Source organism: Vulpes lagopus, chromosome 14, assembly GCF_018345385.1.
Source record: "Vulpes lagopus strain Blue_001 chromosome 14, ASM1834538v1, whole genome shotgun sequence".
NCBI classification, from domain to species: domain Eukaryota; kingdom Metazoa; phylum Chordata; class Mammalia; order Carnivora; family Canidae; genus Vulpes; species Vulpes lagopus.
Genome location: NC_054837.1, coordinates 8,992,306 through 9,015,008, shown reverse-complemented (window position 1 = coordinate 9,015,008; position 22,703 = coordinate 8,992,306). Strand labels below are relative to the sequence as shown.

The following is a 22,703-nucleotide window of genomic DNA, read 5'->3' as shown; positions in this document are numbered from 1 at the left end:
CTTCAATATCCAACAAAAGAACATCCAATAGAATACTCTGCTTCCATTGGGAAGTATAACTCCAGACAGTTCAGTTACTTGGGAAAAAAATTCTGCTATGCAGCTAGGTGGGGGGGTGGGGGGAAGGTTAAAAAGATATATACACTATGTTTGCGGTAATGTAAAAATCCACTTTGAAACCAGCAGAAGGTAATGTATCAAAGTGCGAAATGCAGTTTACTAGGAATTATGGGGGCCCCTTTCCTTAATTCCACATTTCCTGAAATGTGGTGATTTTGCTGCCATAATTTAAAAAGTATACTAAAAATCATTTCATAAACTATAGCTCTCTGTATAAATGTAAAGTATCGTCACTGAGAAAGCAGCTTAGACTTGCTTAGGACCAAGCAGAAGGAACATTAATTCCAGGTGAACATTACCCACCTCTGCAGGGAGCACAGGGGCAGGTCCCATGGACGAGCTCCTCCCGCAGGGCTGAGCCAGTGTGCTGAGCTCACTGGAGCAGAGGGAGGCCCTGCAGGATGAAGGCGCGCTTCCTAGACACGTCTATCCCAACACCACACCTGGACGGACGCCGAACAGGTGGCCAGGCTCGATGCTGGCATGTCAGGACCCGGCTACACCGATGCCAGGACATGCTTCTGAGACGGAGGTGCTGTCACTACTGGATGACTTTGCGGTAGTGCTGCTTCAGTGGGGTGAGTCCAGGAAATCTGCCTTTCCCTAAACCCCCACCATTCAAGATCCTTCTCCCCTCCTGGAATATACTAGTGTTCACTTAGAAGTAAACTGTTCATGATTCTTGTTAGTTTTTATTATCATTATTACCATTCTAAACATAACAGCATAGAAAGGAAATTCCTGATCGAAACCATGCCAGGAGCCCGCCGTCCAAAGACACAACGATTGACATACCTTCTTTCTGTCTGTAGGAAAGATCTATTCCCCATGTTAGTGACCTGCAAACCCGTTAAAGAAAACAGGATGACAGGACAACCTCAAAAGGCCCTTGACTCTTCTCGCCTAACACATAGTGCTTCCCGGGACAGTGATGACCTCTGAGAGAGCTGTCCCTGCGCATGGGGTGTGGGCACAGGGCCGGTCTCTAATCTGGAGGCATGGGCAGGCTGTGTGTATCCGAGCTGCCAGGCTTTCTATGGAAGGAACAAGGCTGATGGTGAGCACGCAGCACTAATTTCCAGGCTTGCTGCCCATGGGGGAAGTCCTGCCGGAGGAGGGCTGCACCACACACAGGAGCTTTGCCACGTCCAGGGGATCGATGGGGTCCACGCCACTCACGCCCGTGCCCCCTGCACCCAGCAGGCCGCCAGGCATGTAGTAGGTGCTCAGTAAGTGCTTATTGAACTGGATGGCAAAGGGCTTCTCCTCGCTGTGTCTTCTCTGGTGTTCAGCGAGGTGAGTGCTCCAGCCAAACATTTCCCCACACTCGTTACATCTGAATGACTTCTCCCCAGAGTGGATCTTCTGATGTTTGATGAGACAGTGATTCTGGCTAAAGGCTTTGCCGCATTCACCACATTTGTAGGGCTTCTCCCCGGTGTGGATGCGCTGGTGCACGATGAGGGATGAGTGGCAGCTGAAGGCCTTCCAGCAGCGGCTGCAATCAAAGGGCTTCTCGCCCGTGTGGATGCGTTGGTGCACGATGAGGTAGGAGTGGGAGCTGAAGGCTTTCCCACACTCATTGCACTTGAAGGGCTTCTCGCCGCTGTGGATGCGCTGGTGCACGACAAGGTAGGAGTGGCAGCTGAAGGCCTTGCCACACTCAGAGCACTTGAAGGGCTTCTCGCCTGTGTGGATGCGCTGGTGCAGGGTGAGGCGTGAGCGGCTGCTGAAGGCCTTCCCGCACTCACCGCACTTGAACGGCTTGTCCCCATTGTGGATCTTCTCGTGCACGGTCAGGGACGAGTGGCAGGTGAAGGCCTTGCCGCACGCGCCGCATTGGTAGGGCTTCTCGCCAGTGTGGATGCGCTGGTGGCGCGTCAGGTGCGTCCTCTGGTTGAAGGCCTTGCCGCACGCGCCGCACTGGTAGGGCTTCTCGCCTGTGTGCACGCGCAGGTGCATGTTGAGCAGCGAGCTGCAGCTGAAGGCCTTCTCGCAGGCGCTGCACTTATAGGGCCGCTCGCCTGTGTGGATGCGGTGGTGCACGTTTAGGGACGAGTGGCAGCTGAAGGCCTTCCCGCATTCGCCGCAGAAGAAGGGCTTCTCCCCGGTGTGGATGCGCTGGTGCTCCAGGAGGTTGGTGCTCCAGGTGAAGGCCTTGCCGCACTCGTGGCACTTGTAGGCCTTCTCCCGGGCGTGCCACCGCCGGTGCAGGGTCAGGGCTGAGCTCTGCCCGAAGGCTTTCCCACACTCGGCACACACGAAGAGGCCTTCCCCGGCGGCCACGCACCGCCGCCCGCTTGTTGGAGGGTGTTCGCTGCGGTCGCCGGCCCTGGCCAGGCCTCTCCCCTGGCCTCTCCGTGGCTTAAGGGCCACCTCACCAGGCTGGAAACTCTCCGTAGGCCCGTCAGGAGGGTCTCCTTCTGCAGGAATGTTCTGGGGGGTGAAGAGGGTGCACCCAGGGGGTAAATCCTTCTCAGATGCCTTGTGGCCCTGCCAGTGCCCCTCTGGGCAAACATCCCCACAGCTGCCCGGTGCTGGCCTCTGGAGCACAGCTTCATCCCTGGGCACAGCAGCCCATGGGCCCTCACGGGCCCTCCCATCACCCAGAGGGGGGCTGTGGATGCTGGACCTCACCAGTGGCTTGGTGATCGGCTCCTGGCATGGCTCTTCCTTGTAAATGCCCTGCTGTTGACACCACTTGTCCTCCACCCCAGGCCCGGGCTCCCCTCCTATAAGGAAGAGGAAATGCAATCTTCCATAAGCAGGTGGAGGTGTGGCAGAACCCAAACTGAGGTCTGACGGGGGGGGGGGGGGGGGTTCGGACAAGCACAGAAAGGAGAGGGCAGGCCAACAGCCAGAGCACTAGAAGGCCTGAGGGGCGGAGCCCAGGGGCAGGCATCCCTGGTGAGACGGGCTATGAGCCCACCAGGCGGAGGTGGGGGAGAAGGAACTCCAGACAGAGCCAGGGGGTGAGGGCCGGAGCAGGGTCATGGGGTCTGCCAGTTGGACATGATTCACTTATTGAAACATCGACTGAAAGACCACTGTGTGGGAACCGGGTTGGGGCCAGGTGTGAACACAGGGTAAGCACAAGCCGAAATGAGAATTACATGCAAATTCTCCGTGGTGCTAGAAGGGAAGAGTGCCCCCTTACCGCCTCTCTGGTTTTTGCTTTAGAAGGCTTACAACTTATAACTGTAAATGTATGCTCTGGCCCTGAGACATATACACATCTTTTCATTTTTTAAAGATTTATTTATTTGACAGAAAGAGAGAGAGAGAGAGAGAGAAAGCACAAGCAGAAGGAGTGGGAGAAGCAGACTCCTCAAGGAGCAGAGAGCCTGACACGGGGCTGGATCTTAGGACCCTGGGATCATGACCTGAGCCAAAGGCAGAGGCTTAACCGACTTAGCCACCCAGGCCCCTGTACATCTCTTTAAAAGCTAAATCCATCTCTTGTTAGCTTTGCATCTCAGGAGGACCATCTGCCTGGGAGCCACCTCTGCAAACTATGATCCCCATCTCTCTGCATCCCCAGGCTGACGCTGCTCTCTTTTCGGTGAGGGAGGCCCTGGACCCTAGTTCCACACATACTCCACACCCCCTTGCATCCAACAGGTGCCACTAATGACATGTTCCCAGAGGTGCGGACATGACTGCTGTCTCCCGGCAGTCGAAGGCAGATGTCTTTGCCTGATTTGCTCACCGCTATATTCCCAGCACAGGTCCCCATGCATAGTCGCTGCTCAATGTGGGCATTGAAGGAAGGAAGGGAAGTGGGACCACGTGGGGGTGGGGGTAGGGGAGTGGTCCTGGGAGGCAGGAGCCTGCATATCCTTCCACCGTGTGCCCCACTCACCTGAACAAGCCCCTCCAGGGACTTCTCCGGGCATCCACCACGGCTCCTCGCCTCGTTCCAAGTGGGAGATCACATCCGGCTTGCAGACAGGGGGCCCTGCTTGCAGGGGGAAGTGGTGTGTGCCATACACGGGGATGCGGGTCTTACATGTAGAACCCAAACTAAAGTGTGCACGTGGAGGACCCCATGGGGTCTGTCTTTCTCCCTTGGAAAGCTCCAGGGCAGGCTGGGCTCCCAGGCCCCTGTCCACCCCCTCTCTTTCTTCCGGTCCCACCTCAGGACCAGCCCCACCTCCAGGCAAGGATGCTGGTAGTAGTTACCATGCACTGCCCAGCCCCAACCGGAGCACAGCGGCCACATCTCCCACGTCCTGCAGGGCCTGCACCAGGGCTGGCACCGAAGGGAGGCTTGGTAATAGCTACACTACGTCAGAATGCCCAGACTACACACAAAGCTTCCGGGAGCTGTCTTACCCAGGGCAAGAAGGTTCTGGTAGTTCTCCAGCATCACGTCACGGTACAAGGCCCTCTGAGGGGAGTCTAGCTGGCCCCACTCCTCCTGGGTGAAGTCCACAGCCACATCCTTGAAAGTCACCGATTCCTGGAATGACATGCACATTCTCATTCGCCCAGGATGGGAGTGATTCAGACTGTGTTCATGGTTCCAAGGGAGCCACATGTTGACTGAGGACCTCAGGAATGAAGGGTTAGCCTCAGGTGACCTTCTCCCATGTATGGAAGGTTGTGCTATGGGTGCCATCTGTCATACACACCACGCCTGGGCTGGGCATCACCATGCAGACCCTGGCCTTCTGGACTGGGATGGCCAAGCTAACTGGCCAGCCTGGATCCAGGTGCCTCCATGGGCTGGAGTCTCCTTGAGTTTTGGGTAAGATGCTATGCTTCCAGCATTAAGAAGGTCACATTTAAGAACTTGAAAGAATAATACAAAGAACCCAGAAACACCATCGTGAAAGGATCCTACTCTGGACAGGAAGCCATTATCACACCCTAAGGAAGGAAGCTCTGTACTTATCAGCAAGTTCTGTCAGCAGTCGACCAAGGGAGCCACTCTGTGTTCTTTCTGCTTGCTTCCCACACCATCCCTTCCCACAGGACCCCTGCTCCCACCCTCCCCAATGCTGGTCACTGACACTTGCACACACTCCTCCTCTAGAACCCCTCTAGGCTCTTCTGCTGATCTGGGCTGCTCATCCACTCTGGAGCCTCCAGGCTGCCACCCCCAATGTTCCCTTTGCTCTTTACCCTCCAATCCCACTGTGGATCCCCCTTGCCAGCAAATAACCTCTCAAAGCCCATCTGAGTGCTGACCTAAGGTGGCAAGGGTGGTTGTCTCTTCAAAGATGTGGGTGCCATGGAACCCTGGTGTAAATGGTAGACAGGGCATTACATTAGATATAAGAACAAAGAAAAAGTCAAGTGCAGGAGGCCTGGCTCCCACCTTGTGTTTGCTGGGAGTGACTGGCATGTGGCCAAGCTTCCAGAGGTCACCGGACTTCTCTGGAAGCCTTGGATTTGCATCAGCAACCATGGGCAGGCACGGGGGTGTGGAATTTCAAACCCTGAGAGGCCTTGTGCCTACCAGGAGGTTGGGAAGAGTGGGGACATCCTTTGGGGTCACAAGAGCTTTGACCTTCAGCTCTAAAAGTGGCTTATACCTTTCTTTTCTTTCTTTTTTTCTAAGATTTTATTTATTTATTTGACAGAGAACCAGAGAGTACAAGTGACAGAAATGGCAGAGGCAGAGGGAGAAGCAGGATACCCGCTGAGCAGGGAGCTGGATGTGGGGCTCGATCCCAGGACCCTGGGATCATGACCTGAGCCAAAGGCAGATGCTTAATAACTGAGCCACCCAGGGGTCCCAGCTTATACTTTTAGATTGTTCTCAAAGCTGCTGCAGAGTGAACTCTGTCCCCCGGAAATTCCTATGTGGAAGCCCTCCTTTCCAACATGATTGTATTTGGAGACAGGTCTATAGGAGGTAACTGAGGTTATGTTGGGTCATAAAAGTGGGCCCAGATCTGACAAGCCTCCCAAGAAGGGGACAGAAGAGCTCTCTCTTTCCATCATGCGTTCTGAGGAAAGGAGGCCTGAGGGCACTGTGAGAGCCAGACAGAAAGACGCAGAAACTGGACCCTGCTGACACCCTGATCTCAGACTTCTCCCCTCTGGAACTGTTAGAAAATCAATTTCTGTTGTTCAAGCTGCCAAGTCAGTGGTATTCTGTTATGGCAGTCGGAGTTCAGCCAACATAAAACAGTAGGAAAGATAAAGCCCATCTTTATACCATACACAAAACGCAACTCCAGGTGCAGCAAGGGTCTACATGTGGAGGCTTCTGGGAGACAACTCTGTAAGTTCCTGGGCGGCATGACAGCAAACTCAGAAGCCAGGAGGAGAAGATTTACATTTACTCCATGAACGTTTACACGCAGAATTACACATTTACTCCATGAATTTTCTACACGCAGCACTGATAAATTGCTAAGAAGAAAGAAAAAAAAATGGGCATAGGGTAGAAGCAGACAATTCACAGAAGACTGGCAAATGATTAAGAAGCACAGGAGGGATCCCTGGATGGCTCAGCGGTTTGGTGCCTGCCTTAGGCCCAGGGCGTGGTCCTAGATTCCTGGGATCAAATTCCACATTGGGACTCCCTGCATGGAGCCTGCTTCTCCCTCTGCCTGTGTCCCTGCCCCCCTCTCTCTCTCTGTGTCTCTCATGAATGAATGGATGAAATCTTTAAAAAAAAAAAAAAAGCAGCAGCACAAGAGGAGACAGTCACACTAGACATCCAGAAATGAGAAATAAAGCAGAAAGATACCATTTCACATGCAGCAGAGAGGCAAAATATGTAAAGCCTGGAAATACCAAGTGTGGGCTGGTCTATGAGGAAATGAGATGGTCTTACATCGCTGGACAGGTGTAAGGGGGACATCCATTCTGGAAAGCAAAACCTATTCTACTATCTCTAGTAAAGCTGAGAGTGTGTGTTCCCTGTGCCTCAAAAGTCCACTATGAGATTCCTATCCAGTCTAGAGAGGCTGAGTAAACACCAGAAACGTCCTGAATGCCCATCAGTAGGGATGACATACACCAGGAAACCGTGCAGCATTGAAAAAGAACATGGTGGAGTAACGTGGGGAGCTTTTAAGAGCACGGCAGTGAGTACAAGAGCAGGCGGAGGGCAACCAGGCCTGGTGTGATGTGACACAGTCCCGTGTGCAGTTTACAAATACTCATATGTACATCTAGCTCCATTCTCTGGTGCGTAAGGGCATAGGCTCCAAGCTCAGTAGCCTGGGTGGGTCCCCTACTCCCACCCTTACTAGCTATGTGAGTTGTGCAGCGGCAGGGGGGGGGGGGGGGCTCTGTTCTCTTGTTGCCAATAGCACTGGTATCATTGCATCACAGTGAGGATTAATGAGTTAGTATGTAGGAAGCCCTCATCCAAGGGCCTGGCAGATGGCAGGTGTCCAATGGTGTTTGCTGTTAGTCACCGTCCTCTGAAATTGTCACACACTGAGGAGGGCAGGAGAGGAGGGAGACGGGGATGGGGAGGGAGCAGGGGGGAGGATGCAAAAAACATCTTGCATTTACCTGTAAGGTTTTGGGTTGTTTATTTTTTTAAGATTTTATTTACTGAGAGAGAGAGAGAAAGTGAGAGAGCATGAGTGAGTGGTGGGGAGGGGCAGAGGAAGAGGGAGAAGCAGGCTCCCCACTGAGCAGGGAGCCCAATGCAGGGCTTGATCCCAAGACCCTGATCTCAAGGACCCGAACCAAAGGCAGATGCTTAACCCACTAAGCTACCCAGGTGCCCCACGGTTTGTTTTTAAAAACAATTTGTAACAAATATGACAAGATTTAGATATTAATCTTGCAAAGTAGGTACATGGAAGGCTCTTATTATTCTGTTTAAATGCTTTAAAATTTGAAAGTAAGAAAAAGCCATTCAAGGAGGAAGAAAATGCAAATTTCCAGTGGACAATAAAAGGATGAATGATTTGTCAGGAAAATGTAAATCAAAACAAAAATAAGGTCACATGTTTTCCCGATCAGAGTAGCATTAATTAAAACCTGGTATCCCGGCCATGAGGAAGCATTTTTGGTAGAAGTGGGAATTGTTATACCCTTCTGTATACTCATACCGCAGAAACAAAAGTTCCTGCACAGAAGGAAGCAAATGCAAAGGTGGGTATTGCAGCGCCCAACCAAGGCCTTAGGACGGCTGGCTAAATTAGAGTACACGCATACAGGCAGACCATGGAAAATAATGCAGCCAGCCGAAGATATGCGTTGTACATTATGCTAAGTGAAGGAAGCCAGAAGGAGGCTACAGAATGTATGATCCCATTTATGTGAAATACCCAGAATAAGCAAACAACAGAGAGACAAAAAAGCAAATTAGTGGTCGCTGTGAGCTAGAATGACTGCTGATGAGCAGAGAGTTTCTTTTTGGGGTTAAGGAAATGTTCCAAAATTGACTGTGGGGATAGTTGCACTGCCTTGTGAATGCCCTCAAAACCACCAAATTGTGCACTTGCAGAGGGTGGATTTTACAGTATGTGAATTATATGTCAATTCAAACAAAGGAAAGCACTGGAATGTGTACAGTATGATCCCATTTATCAAACAACATGCTTAAGCCATGTCTGTGTATGCTGGAGTCTGTGTATGTGAACAAGAGGACTGGTTGCCTCAGGGAAATGTGACTGTAGATGCAGGGAAAGGAGGAGATTATTAACAGACTGTGCTGTGGAACTGTTACACAGCAAATACTGGTTTTGTAAGTTAAAAAAAAAAAACTTTTCAAAGAAGAAGGAAAATCAGACGAGATCGGGCGCATTCAGGGTGGTATGGCCATAGACAAGAATAAGGAAAATCAAAGCAGAGTACCATTTTGTCAGCCATCCAGTCTCTTTGACCCTTACTTTCTCCAGCTAGGGAAAGGACTGGGAGCAGTGGGGCCTCCTGTGGTCGGGAGAAAATGAAGTGGAGTAAAAGTATGCCAGTCGTGGGTATCAAGGAAAAGACCCAGCGTACTCAGTTCCCGCTTGGCCATCTCCTACCCCACTGGCTGAGCACACCAAGAGGCTGGAGACCCTGCCCCAGGCCCTGTGAGAAGACAGCAAATAGCAGTGTGTGTCCAGAACCGTGACAGGGGTGTCTACTCTCTCAGGCATTCAAGGAGGGGCAGACCACAGCAGGGAGGGCACAGAAATGGGGTGAGTTGGGCTTTGGCAGTACAGTGAACTGAGGTGGCACAGGGCCATGTCCTGGGACTTCATGCTCTCAGAGCTCTGGCAACAGATGAGGAGCAGTGGGAGGTGCCGCTGTGGACACAGTAATAAGACATTTACTCCAAGGTGAGGATGCTTGTATTCTGTAGCAGGATGGACAGAGGGAAGGCAGGAGAGAGGGACAACAGGTTCTGGGTGTGGGCTGGAGGAGTGAAGAAGCACCCTGGTAAAAACTGGGTTTCCTCTTCTGCTTCCAGACACAAAACAGTAAAAAGGACCAGATTTGCCCTCTTACCTCAAACAACTAGTAAACTGGGCAAAACGTATGAAACAATGATTGATTTCAAGACACCCACAAGCTGCAGCTCAGAACACAGACCACTGAGAGAAAGGAAACAAAATAATCCCTACAAGCACCCCATCTTCCTACTGGAAACAGTTTCCAGACTGCAATGCAGTTTCCTAACTGGAACCAGACAGAGCCTGTGGTCTCACCAAACTGAGAGTTTAGCAAGTTCAGATTAGAATTTCTGGGGCAACATGCCAGAGCAGAAGGAGTTTCACAGACCCAGAACTCTGGATCCACTTGAGACTGACTGAGGACCAACAGGCATGTGCCTGGGAAGAAACAACCCCAAACCAGGAAAAGTAACACCAGGAAGAAGTAGAAAGAACAATCATTAAAACTCACAGGAGGCTGGGAGTAGTTTATGTTCTGACCAGCCAGAGTGGAACATCCTTTTGCTGTATGGGCACCACATAAAGTCCCCAGGAGGAGATAGCCTCAGTGGTCTGACAAAATTAACCCAAGACTAAAGCTTCTCTGGCTTCACCTGAACAAAACCTAAAGAACAATCCTTGAAAGGATCCAACTGACACTAAGTAATTTCACTGCATCCCAGAACAAATTCTAGAAATATTTAAGGATGGGATGCCTGGGTGGCACAGTGGCTGAGCATCTGCCTTAGGCTCAGGGCATGATCCAGGAGTCTAGGGATCAAGTCCCACAGCGAGCTCCCTGCATGGAGCCTGCTTCTCTCTCTATGTCTCTGCCGTTCTCTGTGTGTCTCTCATGAATAAATAAATAAAATCTTAAAAAAAAAAAGAAATATTTAAGGAATTAAAAAAAAAAATCAATACTCAAACTAAAACTCACTCCAGCATCTAATAAAGTACTTAAAAGAAAAATCAAGTTAATAAAATCAGAGAAATTAAGAGTATACTAAAACAGTATTTGTTTACCTCAAAAGAATGCATTAAGGGTGAAACAAAAAAGACACAAGACATATAGAAAACAAATAGCAAAATGGCAGATGTAAACCCAGCCATATCAATAATTATAGTAAAAGTGAATGGTCTTTTTTTCTTTAAATATTTTATTTATTTATTCATGAGAGACACAGAAAGAGAGGCAGAAACACAGGCAGAGGGAGGAGAAGCAGGCTCCATGTAAGGAGCCCGAGGTGGGACTCCATCCCGGGAAACCAGGATCATGCCCTGAGCCAAAGGCAGATGCTCAACTGCTGAACCACCCAGGCATCTCAAATGTGAATTTTTTTTTTTTTAAAGATTTTATTTATTTATTCATAGACACAGAAAGAGAAAGGCAGAGACACAGGCAGAGGGAGAAGCAGGCTCCATGCAGGGAACCCAACGTGGGACTCGATCCCAGGTCTCCAGGATCACACCCCCGGCTGCAGGCGGCGCCAAACCGCTGTGCCACTGGGGCTGCCCAAATGTGAATGGTCTTTACACTCCGACTGAAAATAAGAGATTGTCAAGTTGAATTTAAAAATTAAGACCCAACCATATGTTAGCTATAGAAACCCATTTTAGAAACAAACACAAAGGTAAACTAAAAGTGGAAGGATGGGAAAAGATATACTCTGCAAATACTAATCAAAAGAAAGCTGCAGTGGCTATATTAATATTAGACAAAGAAGATTTTGGAGCAAAGGAGATCATCAGAGACAAAGAGAGATATTATATAATCATCATTACATGATTACATAACAGTCATTATCACAACAGCAATTCATTAAGAACTCACAACAATCTTAACTATAAATGTATCTACTAATAGAGCTTCAAAACACATAAGGCAAAAACTTGATAGGACTGAAAAGAAAAACAGACAAATCCACGATTATACTTGGTAATTTTAACAGTAATCTCTCTCAATAATTGCTAGAACTCAAAAACAGAAAATATGTAAGGATACAGAACAATTGATTAACACATCATTTTACTGGACTTAATTGACATTCACAGAATACTCTAGTTGACAAAAGCATAAGACATATTCTTTTCAAGTGCATACAGAACATTTACCAAGATAAAGCACATTCTGGGCAATAAAATAAATCTTAGTAAATCTGAAAAAATTCAAATTATATAAAGTTCCTTCTTCAACTACAACAGAATTAAATTAGAAATCTCTAATAGATATCTGGAGGGACACCTGGGTTGGTGGCTCAGCGGTTGAGCGTCTGCCTTCGCTCAGAGCATGATCCCAGGATCTGGGATCTGGTCTCGTATTAGGCTCCCTGTAAGGAGCCTGCTTCTCCCTCTGCTTATGTCTCTGCCTCTGTCTCTCTGAGTCTCATGAATAAATAAAGAAATCTTTAAAAAAAGAAAAAAGGTAGAAAGGTATCTGAAAAAAATCCTCCAAAAATCTGGAAATTAAAAACATTCCTAAATAACACATGGTTGAAGAAGAAATCACAACAGAAACTGGATCTATTTTGAACTGAAAAAATGAAAATACAACATAAAATCTGGGGGATGTAGCTAAGGCAGTGTTTAGAGGGAAATGTATAGCATTGGATGCTATATGAGAAAAGAAGAAAGGTGCCAAATCAATATCTGTTTCAACTTTAAGAAATCAAAATAAGTAAAGGAAGGAAATAATAAGAACCTTAAATAAATGGAACAGGACAGAAAAGCAATAGAGAAAAATCAATGATACCAAAGATGGCTCTTAGAAATGATCAATAAGATCGATAAATAAACATTTACTATCTGACTCAACAATTCCACTTAGATATATATTCAAGAGAAATTAAAACACAAGTCTAGGGGATCCCTGAGTGGCTCAGCAGTTTAGCACCTGCCTTCGGCTGAGGGCGTGATCCTGGAGTCCCGGATCAAATCCCACATTGGGCTCCCTGTATGGAGCCTGCTTCTTCCTCTGCCTGTGTCTCTGCCCCTCTCTCTCTCTCTCTGTGTCTCTCATAAATAAATAATCTTTAAAAATAAAAAATAAAAAATAAAATAAAACACGTCTATACTTGTATTCAAACATTTAGAGCAAGTTTACTTGTAATAGCCCAAACCTGGAAACAACCTAATATCTCTCAGTTGATGGATGGATGAACAAATTATAAATGCCCATATAATGGTGTTTGGGGCTGAGTTGTGACCCCTCCAAATTCATAGGTTGAAGCCTTTGCTCCAGTACCTCAGAAAAGTATGCTTGGAGATAGGATCCTTAAAGAGATAATGAAGGAAAAATTAGATCATTTTGATGAGCCATCATCCAACAGGAGTGGTGTCCTTATAAAAAAAGAAAACTTTGAATCAGATACGTACAGAGAAAGACCATGTGAAGACACTCAGAAAAGGTATCTTCACAACCCAAGAAGAGAGGCCTCAGAAGAAACCAATTCTGCTGACATCTTGATCTTGAACTTCCTGAATTGAGACAATAAACTTTTGCTGTTTAAGCCATCTATAGCACTGTTATGGCAGCCCTTGTAAACTAATACAAATGGTATATTACTCAGCAACAAAAAAGAACAAACTACTGATTCAGCATTATGCTAACTGAAATTAGAAACCAAAGACTATGGCTGGTTCAGTTAGTAGAGCAAGCGACTCTTAATCAAGGTGAGGTTTAAGCCCTGCATTAAGTGTAGATTACTTAAAAATAAAATCTTAAAAAAAAAGAAACTAAAGACTATATACTATATATTTCCATATGAAATTCTTAAGAAGGCAAAATTGTGGTTGCCAAGGGGTGGGAGCGGGGAGAGGACTGACTGCAAAGGGGCATGAAGGGAACTTTTTGGGTGATGGAAACATTTTAGGTTATGATTGTGGTGCTGGTTACACAACTGGTTACACAAACTCATCAAATCCTCTATTTAAAATTGGAGAACTTTACTGTATATAAATTATACCTCAGTAAATGTGATCCAAAAAAGCCACTGGATTTCAGGAAGACAAGAAGGTGGGGGTGATGACACATGCTGAGAACATGCCCATAGCTGAGGTATGCAGGAATAACACATAATGGTCATGGCATTAGCAGGGGAAATGAAAAACATGGACAGAAACAAAGCTCCAGAGACATCAGAATGTGGTGCTGGAGAAAGGGGGCTGTCAGAGGCCACATGTCTTCTGTGTGGGGGTGTCAACAGGTAAGGGCAGGGTAGGACCTGAGCCTTGCACAGGCTGTCTGGTGGCTATTTACACTGAGAGAAGTCCATGTCCCATGCATCTTCATTCTGTAAGATAGGAAACAAACCCCAGGGAATCAAATGCCGAAGTGTGGTAATGAAACTAGTGGGGAAGTCAGAAGAGATCGTGCAGGATGTCTCAGGAGAGCAAAACACTTGACTGTGAGTCTGAGTGGGGCTGCCAGGCAAGAAGAGTACTGAGAAGAGCAGGACCAGTTACTCAAGGCTCTAAGAAGTTGATATTTTAGGAATAACACCTATGCACAAGAAGGGTACTACCCTGAGGTAATCACTCACAAGCGCACACATGCACTTCTTGCTGAACCATCTGTGGGTAAGTTGCAGACATCACGACATCTCACCCTATGGGCTTCACCTTGTACGTTCTAAGTATATTCTCCTACCCAATCACAGTGGTATCATCACACCCAAGAAATGTAATGTTGATGCTATATGATCTAAGATAAATCCATTTTCAAATTTCCTCAATTGCCCAAACTGCCTTTGATTGAGGGTTTTTTCAATTTTTTTGGATCTATGACCTGTCAAAGATCACGTACTACATTTGATTATCAATAGTTTCTTGAGCGTGTTCTAGAATGACAGAGCATTCTAACACATAGAATGCTAGCTAGGCACCACATCTCAGGATGTGTTTTAGAGTTATTTCTATTTTTCTGTAATCAGACTCCTTTCAAGTGGGAGGCTAACACAATCACAAAATCCTGAAAGAATCAAAGGACTCTCAACGCTCCAGACTTTTTCACTACTGTACTCTCTTTCAAATACTGTGAGGGATGAGGGTGGTTTAGGTGGTTGAGTAAGATAAGAAATAAGTTTGTGAAAGGGGGGATTTGGGGCCCACTTTAGCTGCACAAGTGGCCCCATGCCAATTCCTTGCTGAGCTCCCAGATCCTCTAAAACTCCAGGTTTTTCCTTGACGGCCTCATTCCAGGGGCCCCTCCCAGAGGAAAAGGCACACAGGGATGCAACCCCCTCCCAACACTCTTACCCTGGAGCTACCATGCAGCCTTCTTTCAGCTGTTTCGCACTCCCCTGCCTGATTCCATCCCAGTAAACTCCCCCAGGTGAGGACCAAGTCTGCATGTGGAGGTGACTTAAGTGATCTCTTATGAGCTGTCATCTACTTGCTCAGGATCCACTAAAATCAGTCCTCAGAGCTCCTGGTATGGTGCTGGGCAAACAGGTCCTGGGCAAATGACTCACCAAATGAGCTGAATCAGGGGAGAAGAGACACTTCAAGGACACGCCTGGATTCTCTCCAACCGGAGCTGTTCCCCTGCCCAGAGCATCCCCAGGAAGGGAGAACGGCCCCCCAGACTGGGAGTGGGGGAGGGGGGACCCCTTGGGTGAAGATTCCGGGCAGGGGAAAAGTGCGAACCCTCTTCATTAAGAACGAGATGTTCAGAAGGAAGAAAAGACAACCACTCACCGCGGACCTGGCTTCCAGGAGACCCTGATCCAATTTATCCTCTGGATTCTTTTTGAGGGTAAGAGCAGGCTCCTGAGAGGACCGAGCTGGGGAGGAGAAATGAGTCAAAGGTGCTGCTCTGCCCATAGCCCCCGGTGCAGGGGTGAGCAGAAGCCCACTCCACCCCTAGCACCGGGCAGGCTCAGAGAGGACTCAGGAACCGCCCCCGCGGGTGGGGTGGGGAGCGAGCCCCAATATCGGCACAATCTGGAAGAAAAACACTGCCCTTGTCTTCCTCTTCAGCGTGCTTGAGAACTGGAAACGAACGGGTGTGCACGGTGAGAGGCAGGAGGCCCGACTTTGCCAAGTGCTTCTGGGACACTAGCCTGACCTGAGTGTCAGCCTCCTCGAGCCAGGTCCACAGACCCAGTGACTAGACGAGCCAACTGTACCTGTCGCCCGGGGCTTCGGGGCAGGGGTCTCCATGGCGCCCTCGGCAGCGTTCCCCCGGCCGTGCGCGGCTCTGCAGCCTCCCGGGCCCCAGGCCAGGCCCAGGGGCGCGGGTCCTGCTCCCGGGGCTCAGGGGCAGCCTGCAGGGAGGCCCCGGGGGGAGGCCCCCGCACTCCCGGCTGCACGGTCACGGTCACGCCCGCGGAGCCCCCTGCGCCGCTCCCCACCCCCAAGGTCGGGGTCAGGCAGGCTCCGCAAGCGCCCCACACCCCAGGCTGCGCTCACGCCCCATCACCCGCGCCCCGCGCAGCCCGGCACACTCCTCCCGGGACACTGCGGGCCGGGACCACCGCCGGGCTCAGGCTCAGCCGTCCGGAGCCAGCTGGCGCAGAGCGCGGCCGGCAGACAGGATCCGCGGTGGACGGACAGACCGGCCGACGGTGACACAGATGCGCGACCAAGCGGACCGGCCTCCCACAAAAGCCGACCGACTGCCACAAAGGAGCAACCCGGCGACCGCCGCCGGAAAGTGCGCCTGCGCGCATTGGACGCGAACTACAACTTCCGGTAGCCTTTGCGTCTCGCTGGCGCGGACTCCATTTCCCAGAGGGCGTTGGGGTCCCGTCCCAGAGCTGCCCTTGCGCCAAGCAAACGAGCTTATGGCACAGCCTTCTGGGAAATGTAGTTCCCGGCACAGCGGCCAAACACTCTGGCCCCGCCCCAATCTCACTCGCCCCTATTGCTGCAGAAGGCGCTTGTATTTCGGTGAGTGTGTGTTTATGTGGGTCAGCGTTTGCTGTATATGTTCCTCAGTGTGTCACTCAGTGTGTCTGTGTGTACCCACAGTGCTCATCAGTGTGTGCATTTTTGTGAATCTATGCCCCAGTGTACATATTTATGTCACTGTGGGTCTCATAGTTCTAGTTGTGTGACTGTATGTAAATCAGTGCAATTCCAGAGATTCTATATTGAGTACTCTGTCCACTCATATCTCTACCTACCAGTCCTGAAAAGTAACAAGACAGTAGCTACAATGATGTGTCCAGACTAAAATAAGGATGTGGATGGGAGGGTACAGTTACGGCTTTATAATTCTTGAGCTGTGAAAAGCATTTAATTGACAATAGGTAGTGTAAGATTCTCACGTATTTAAGGAGATGTCCTAAGTTACTTTCTGACTTCTTAGGGTCATGCATGTAAAATCCTGAGGGCTGATTAGCAGGGCCATATGAAGTTCCAGCAAAATATGGGTACATATACCATTTTAAAAGTAAAAAGCCCACAGTGTGTACAAATGTCAACTTACTATGTTATATGCCTGAAACTAATATAATGTACATCAATTATACCTCAATAAAAAATTAAAAGCACTTAAAATAATAGGAAGATTTTAAAGACCAAAACACATTAAACATTAATAATGTCTTATTACATTAATGTTTGGTGTTATAACCTAAATTCCTTTTCCAAGTACCTGTACAGGTAGCTTGTATCCCACTAGTCTTCTTGCCAAGAATAGTTATAAACTTGCATAGAGGAATGGATCTCAAGCAGATAATGGGCTGATGATACAGAGGCCAGAATTTGAGGACTTCTGGAAAGATTCTAAATTGAGAGCAAAAATCCAGGAACTTGGAGATAGTCAAATAAGGGTAAGCCTAAAAATCTGAATAAAAATTCCCCTTGAATTCTGGGATCCCTGGGTGGCTCAGTGGTTGGGCACCTGCCTTCGGCCCAGGGCGTGGTCCTGGTCCTGGATCGAATTCCACATCGGGCTCCCTGCATGGAGCCTGCTTTTCCCTCTGCCTGTGTCTCTGCCTCTTTCTCTCTCTGTGTGTCTCAAATAAATAAATAAATAAATAAATAAATAAATAAATAAATAAAATATTTTTAAAATTCCCCTTAAATTCTTGAGTGACTACTACACTGCATATGACTTCAAGGATGTTTTCCTCTAAGCATCATTTGGAAGGCTAAAAAGCTGAGTGGAGATCTCAACAGTTTGGTATTTAACTCTCACCAATGGATTTATTAAATACCTGGAGCTTTGCATTGGAATCCCAGAAGGTGCAGGTCTTAGTGGTAAAGATATAGCCCATGTTAAGGGCTATGTTCTAGGACTAAGGGAAAAACTAAAATAGACCTTCCTTAAAAAAAAAAAAAGCCTAAAACCAAGATCTCACAGGATCATTGTGAACAATTTAACTGCCTGCCTGAATGAAACTCAACACTCTTTAAAGGAAGATAATAGAATCCAGAATCCTTTCACAGGATCATCCACAATGGCAACTATAAATTAAAATATTACTAGACATGCAAAAAAACAGAAGAGAATGACCCATAGTTGAGAAAAAAAAGTCTATGTGAAGAAACCCACAGAAGACTCATATGAAGGCATTAGCTAAGAGTTTGACAAAACTATCAAAATTATGTGAAAGAATTTACAAGAAAAGATAGGTCAAACAAGTAAGTGGATGAGGAAGCTCATCCAAGGAATGGATCTTTAAAAAGAACAAATTGAAAAATGCATTGATGAAAATGGGCCAGTAGAAATTATCCTAACTGAAATACAGTACGAAAATGAAGTGGGGATTAAAAAAAAAAAAAACACAGAACAAATCATTTGAGATTTGTGGGACAATGTGATCATGGTCCAACACAATACCTCTTCAACTTTTTGGTCTTAGGAGCCCTTTACACTCTTAAAATTACTGGGAATCCAAAGGGTTTTTGCTTATGTGAATTATATCTATCTCTACTGCATTTGAAAATAAAGTTGAGGAATTTTAGAAACATTTATTAATTCAACAAAATAAGCCAAATAAATGTTGTATTAGTTTCCCAGAGCTGCAAAATACCAAAAAATTTTTTTAAAGATTTTATTTATTTATTCATGAGAGACACAGAGAGAGAGAGGCACGGACACAGGCAGAGGGAGAAGCAGGCTCCATGCAGGAAGCCCAACATGGGACTCAATCTTGGATCTTCAGGATCATGCCCTGGGCTGAAGGCGGCACTAAACCACTGAGCCACCAGGGCTGCCCAAACTAAGTGGTTTAAACAACAGAAATGTATTGCCTTGTTGTTCTGGAGACTAGAAATCTGAGATCCAGGTGTCAGCAGCGCTGGTCCTTCTGAGAATAATGAGGAAGAATCTGTTCTATGATTCTCCCATCATAGGGGAGCTTCTGGTGGTTTGCTTCAATCTTTCTTATTTCTTGGCTTATAGAAGCATCACTCCAATTCCTGCCTTCATCTTCACATGGCATTCTTCCTGTGTGTGTGTGTGTCTGTCTCCAAATTTCCCCTTCCTATAAAAACGCTAGTAATATTGGATTAGAGCCCACTCTAAAGACCTCATTATATTTTAATTTGTTTATTTATTTTTATTTATGTATTTGAGAGAGGGAGAGGGAGAGAAAGAGAATCTACACCGTCTCCCCATTGAACAAGAAGCCCAACATGGGGCTTGAGCCTATGATCCTAAGATCATGACTGAACTAAAACCAAGAGTTGGATGCTTAACCAACTGAGCCACCCAGGAGCCCCTAAAGGCCTCATTTTAATTCGAATGCCTCTGCAAAGACTTTATCTCTGAGTAAGGTCACATTCTCACATACCAGGCATTAGGACCTCAACATATGAATTTTGGGCGTGTACACAATCTATAACACATTTTAACATATTCCATTTGTAAAATGGAATAAAAGTCCTGTATTTTGGCTGTTGGTGGTTGCTGGTGGTGTGATGCTTCTTTTTTTTTTTTTTTTTTTTTTTTTGGTGTGATGCTTCTTAAGACTGCCTTCTGAGGAGCCACTCAGCAGCCAACATGTCTAACAGAAACAATAACAAACTACCCAGAAACCTGCCACAGTTACAGAATCTGATCAAAGCAGGATTCGCCAGCCTACATCGAGGAGTTTCTACAGCAGTATAATCACTCCAAATCCAATGTGGAGATTTTCAAATTACAACCAAATAAACCTAACAAAGAATTGGCAGAGCTAGTGAAGTTTATGGCATAGATTGGTCACTGCTATCCAGAACACTTAAGTAACTTTCCCCAAAAGCTGTAAGATCTTTCCTACAATCAATCACAGTCTTGGATCCAGATCTTTGAATGACATTTTGCAAAGCTTTGATCTTGCTGAGAAATAAGAATCTCGTCAGTCCGTCAGGTTTGCTAGAACTCTTCTTTGAACTTCTGCATTGCCATGATAATCTGTGAAATACTTTATTTTTTAAAAAGATTTTATTTATTTATTCATGACAGACACAGAGAGAAAGAGAGAGGCAGAGACACAGGCAGAGGGAGAAGCAGGCTCCATGCAGGCAGCCTGATGTGGGACTCGATCTCGGGTCTCCAGGATCACACCCCGGGCCGAAGGTGGTGCTAAACCGCTGTGGTGCTAAACCGCTGGGCCACCAGGGCTGCTCCTGTGAAAGACTTTATTTTTTATTTTTTTTTTAAGATTTATTTATTTATGATAGACATAGAGAGAGACAGAGAGAGGCAGAGACACAGGAGGAGGGAGAATCAGGCTCCATGCCAGGAACCCGATGCCGGACTCGATCCCAGGACTCCAGGACCGCACCCTGGGCCAAAGGCAGGCGCTAAACCGCTGAGCCACCCAGGGATCCCTGTGAAAGACTTTATACACACATATTGTCACTGATATCAATAATATAAATGCAAAACAGAAGAATAAAGTGAATGTTTGTTGCAGAATTTCATGTATACCATGTTAAGAGAGCAATGCAACTGCAGCCAAGATATCTTTGGATGTGATGACTGAACTCTACAGAAGAAACATCTGGAATGATGCCAAAACTGTCATTGGGATCACAACTGCATGTTTCCCTAAGGTCACCAAGATATTAGTTGCTGCTTTGACATTTTTCCTTGGGAAAGATGAAGAGGAGAAACAGGACAGTGACTCAGAATCCGAGGATGAAGGACCAACAGCAAGAGACCTGCTAGTGCAAATGCCACAGGGAAGAAAAGCTCCAAACACAAGAAAAAGTTAGAAAAGGCTATGAAAGTGCTCAGGAAAAATAAAAGAAAAAAAGAAAAAGAAACCAGAGGTGTTTAACTTTTCAGCTATTCATTTGATTCATGATCCCCAAGATTTTGCAGAAAAATTCGAAAACAGCTTAGAGAGCTGTACAGAGAAGTTTGAGGTGAAAATGATGCTCATGAGCCTCATCTCCAGATTGGTGGGAATTCAGGAGCTTTTTCTCTTCAACTTCTATCCCTTTGTGCAAAGGTTTCTGCAGCCCCACCAAAGAGAAGTAACGAAGATCCTTCTGTTTGCTGCCCAAGCATCTCATCACTTAGTACTCCCAGAGATCATTCAGTCAGTGCTCATGACTGTTGCCAACAATTTTGTCACTGGCAAGAACTCTGGGGAGGTCATGACAGTAGGAATCAATGCTATAAAAGAGATAACAGCTTGATGTCCTCTAGCCATGACTGAAGAACTTCTCCAAGACCTGGCTTAGTATAAAACACACAGAGATAAGAATGTGATGATGTCTGCTAGAACTTTGATTCAGCTCTTCCAAACAGTGAATCCTAAGATGTTGCAGAAGAAATTCTGGGGTAAGCCTACAGAGGCCTCCATAGAAGCAAGAGTGCAAGAATATGGAGAATTAGATGCTAAAGATTACATTCCAGGAGCAGAAGTTCTAGAAGTTGGAAAAGAAGAGAATTCTGAAAATGTTGAATATGGGTGGGAAAGCACCAGTCTCAGTGAGGAGGCAGATGCTGATGGTGAGTGGGTTGATGTGCATCACTCTTCTGATGAAGAGCAGCAAGAAATATTTAAGAAGCTCAACAGGATGCCCATGGGGGAGCGGAAAGCCAAAGCTGCAGCCATTAGCACAAGCTGAGTACTAACTCAGGAAGACTTCCAGAAAGTCTGCATAGCCCAAATGAGGAAAAAACTCAACACTAACCCAGGGAAAGCCCAAAAGAGGAAATATATTGAAATAGATAGTGATGAGGAGCCCAGGGGTGAGTTACTTTCTCGTCAGGACCTTGAACGCATTCATAAAAAGCCAAAATCTGACAAGGAGACAAGACTAGCCACAGCAGTGGCTGGAAAGACAGACTGAAAATAATTCATGAGGAAGAAAACCAAAATGAACCCATTTTCCAGTTCCACAAATAAAGAGAAGAAAAAACAGAAGAACTTTATGATGATGCAATATAACCATAACATCTGGTCAAAAAACAAGCGTTCCTTCCGTGAAAAGCAGCTGGCACTACAAGATGCACTTTTGAAAAAGAGAAAAAGAATGAAGTAACCTCCAAGCAAGTTTTCCATTCCAAGAAGAATGCTAAGTTTGTATCATTATTTTGAAAACTAGTTAATCAAGAATATTTACAATAAAAAGTCCTGAAGTACCGTATTGTGAAAAATACAGTAAAAAAAAAATTCTGGGATCCCTGGGTGGCGCAGCGGTTTAGCGCCTGCCTTTGGCCCAGGGCGCGATCCTGGAGACCCGGGATCGAATCCCACGTCGGGCTCCCGGTGCATGGAGCCTGCTTCTCCCTCTGCCTGTGTCTCTGCCTCTCTCTCTCTCTCTCTCTGTGTGTGTGACTATCATAAATAAATAAAAATTAAAAAAAATTTAAAAAAAAAATTCTGTATTTTCCAAAACAATAGTGAGGAGAGGAACATTATTTGACATTCTTTTTCCCCCCCCAAATCTCTTTAATGTAATACAAGGCAGCTGGATCTTCTTACCTGCTTCAGTGTAATTTAAAACGTTCTTAGAAATAAAATTTCAGACTCAAGTGGTGAATTCCATGAGTCTGAAACATTTAAGGAAAAAATATACCAGTTTTTCAGAAAATATTTCATAAAATAAGATGGGAGGGAATAATTCCTAGGTCATTTTCAGAGTCTTAAATAATCCTAATCCCAAAACTGACAAGGACATTACAAGGAAAGAAAATTACAGAACAATGCTGCAAGAACATAGAAATGAAAGTATTAAAATAGCAAATCCAATCCAGCAATACTTTAGAAAGGATAATATATCATGACCAAGTGGAGCTTATTCAAGGAATGAAAAGTTGGTTTAATATTTCAAAATCAATTAATGTAATTA

At 46.5% G+C, this 22,703-nt stretch overlaps 1 protein-coding gene and 1 pseudogene across 3 annotated transcripts; one reads left to right on the top strand and one right to left on the bottom strand.

Annotated features, from left to right (window-relative positions):
* Positions 1-792: 792 nt before the first annotated feature.
* ZNF74 (zinc finger protein 74) lies at positions 793-16,113 on the bottom strand. Of its 3 annotated transcripts, XM_041728833.1 has the most exons (6): positions 15,587-16,113; positions 15,156-15,241; positions 4,456-4,582; positions 3,983-4,081; positions 2,758-2,852; positions 793-2,556 (listed from the first exon to the last, which is right to left on the bottom strand). In XM_041728833.1, exons 1-6 carry the CDS (start codon positions 15,618-15,620, stop codon positions 1,192-1,194), a joined length of 1,806 nt encoding a protein of 601 aa, XP_041584767.1. In that variant the 5' UTR covers positions 15,621-16,113; the 3' UTR covers positions 793-1,191. The 3 variants fall into 3 exon arrangements, with proteins under 3 accessions (XP_041584767.1, XP_041584765.1, XP_041584766.1); XM_041728831.1 differs by having other exon boundaries at positions 15,156-16,113; XM_041728832.1 differs by having other exon boundaries at positions 3,983-4,078; positions 15,156-16,113.
* Positions 16,114-18,571: 2,458 nt separating this feature from the next.
* On the top strand, positions 18,572-22,029 carry LOC121475517 (annotated as a pseudogene).
* The last annotated feature ends 674 nt before the right edge of the window (positions 22,030-22,703 follow it).

What these genes read in the sequence shown, in the direction of transcription:
- ZNF74 (XM_041728831.1), bottom strand. Translation starts at nt 15,281, where the DNA reads ATGGGCAGAGCAGCACCTTTGACTCATTTCTCCTCCCCAGCTCGGTCC. An exon ending in CCAGAACCTTCTTGCCCTGG is followed by an intron (nt 4,082 to 4,455) that starts GTAAGACAGCTC and finishes TCCCCCTGCAAG; the next exon opens with CAGGGCCCCCTGTCTGCAAG. An exon ending in AGCCGATCACCAAGCCACTG is followed by an intron (nt 2,557 to 2,757) that starts GTGAGGTCCAGC and finishes TTCACCCCCCAG; the next exon opens with AACATTCCTGCAGAAGGAGA.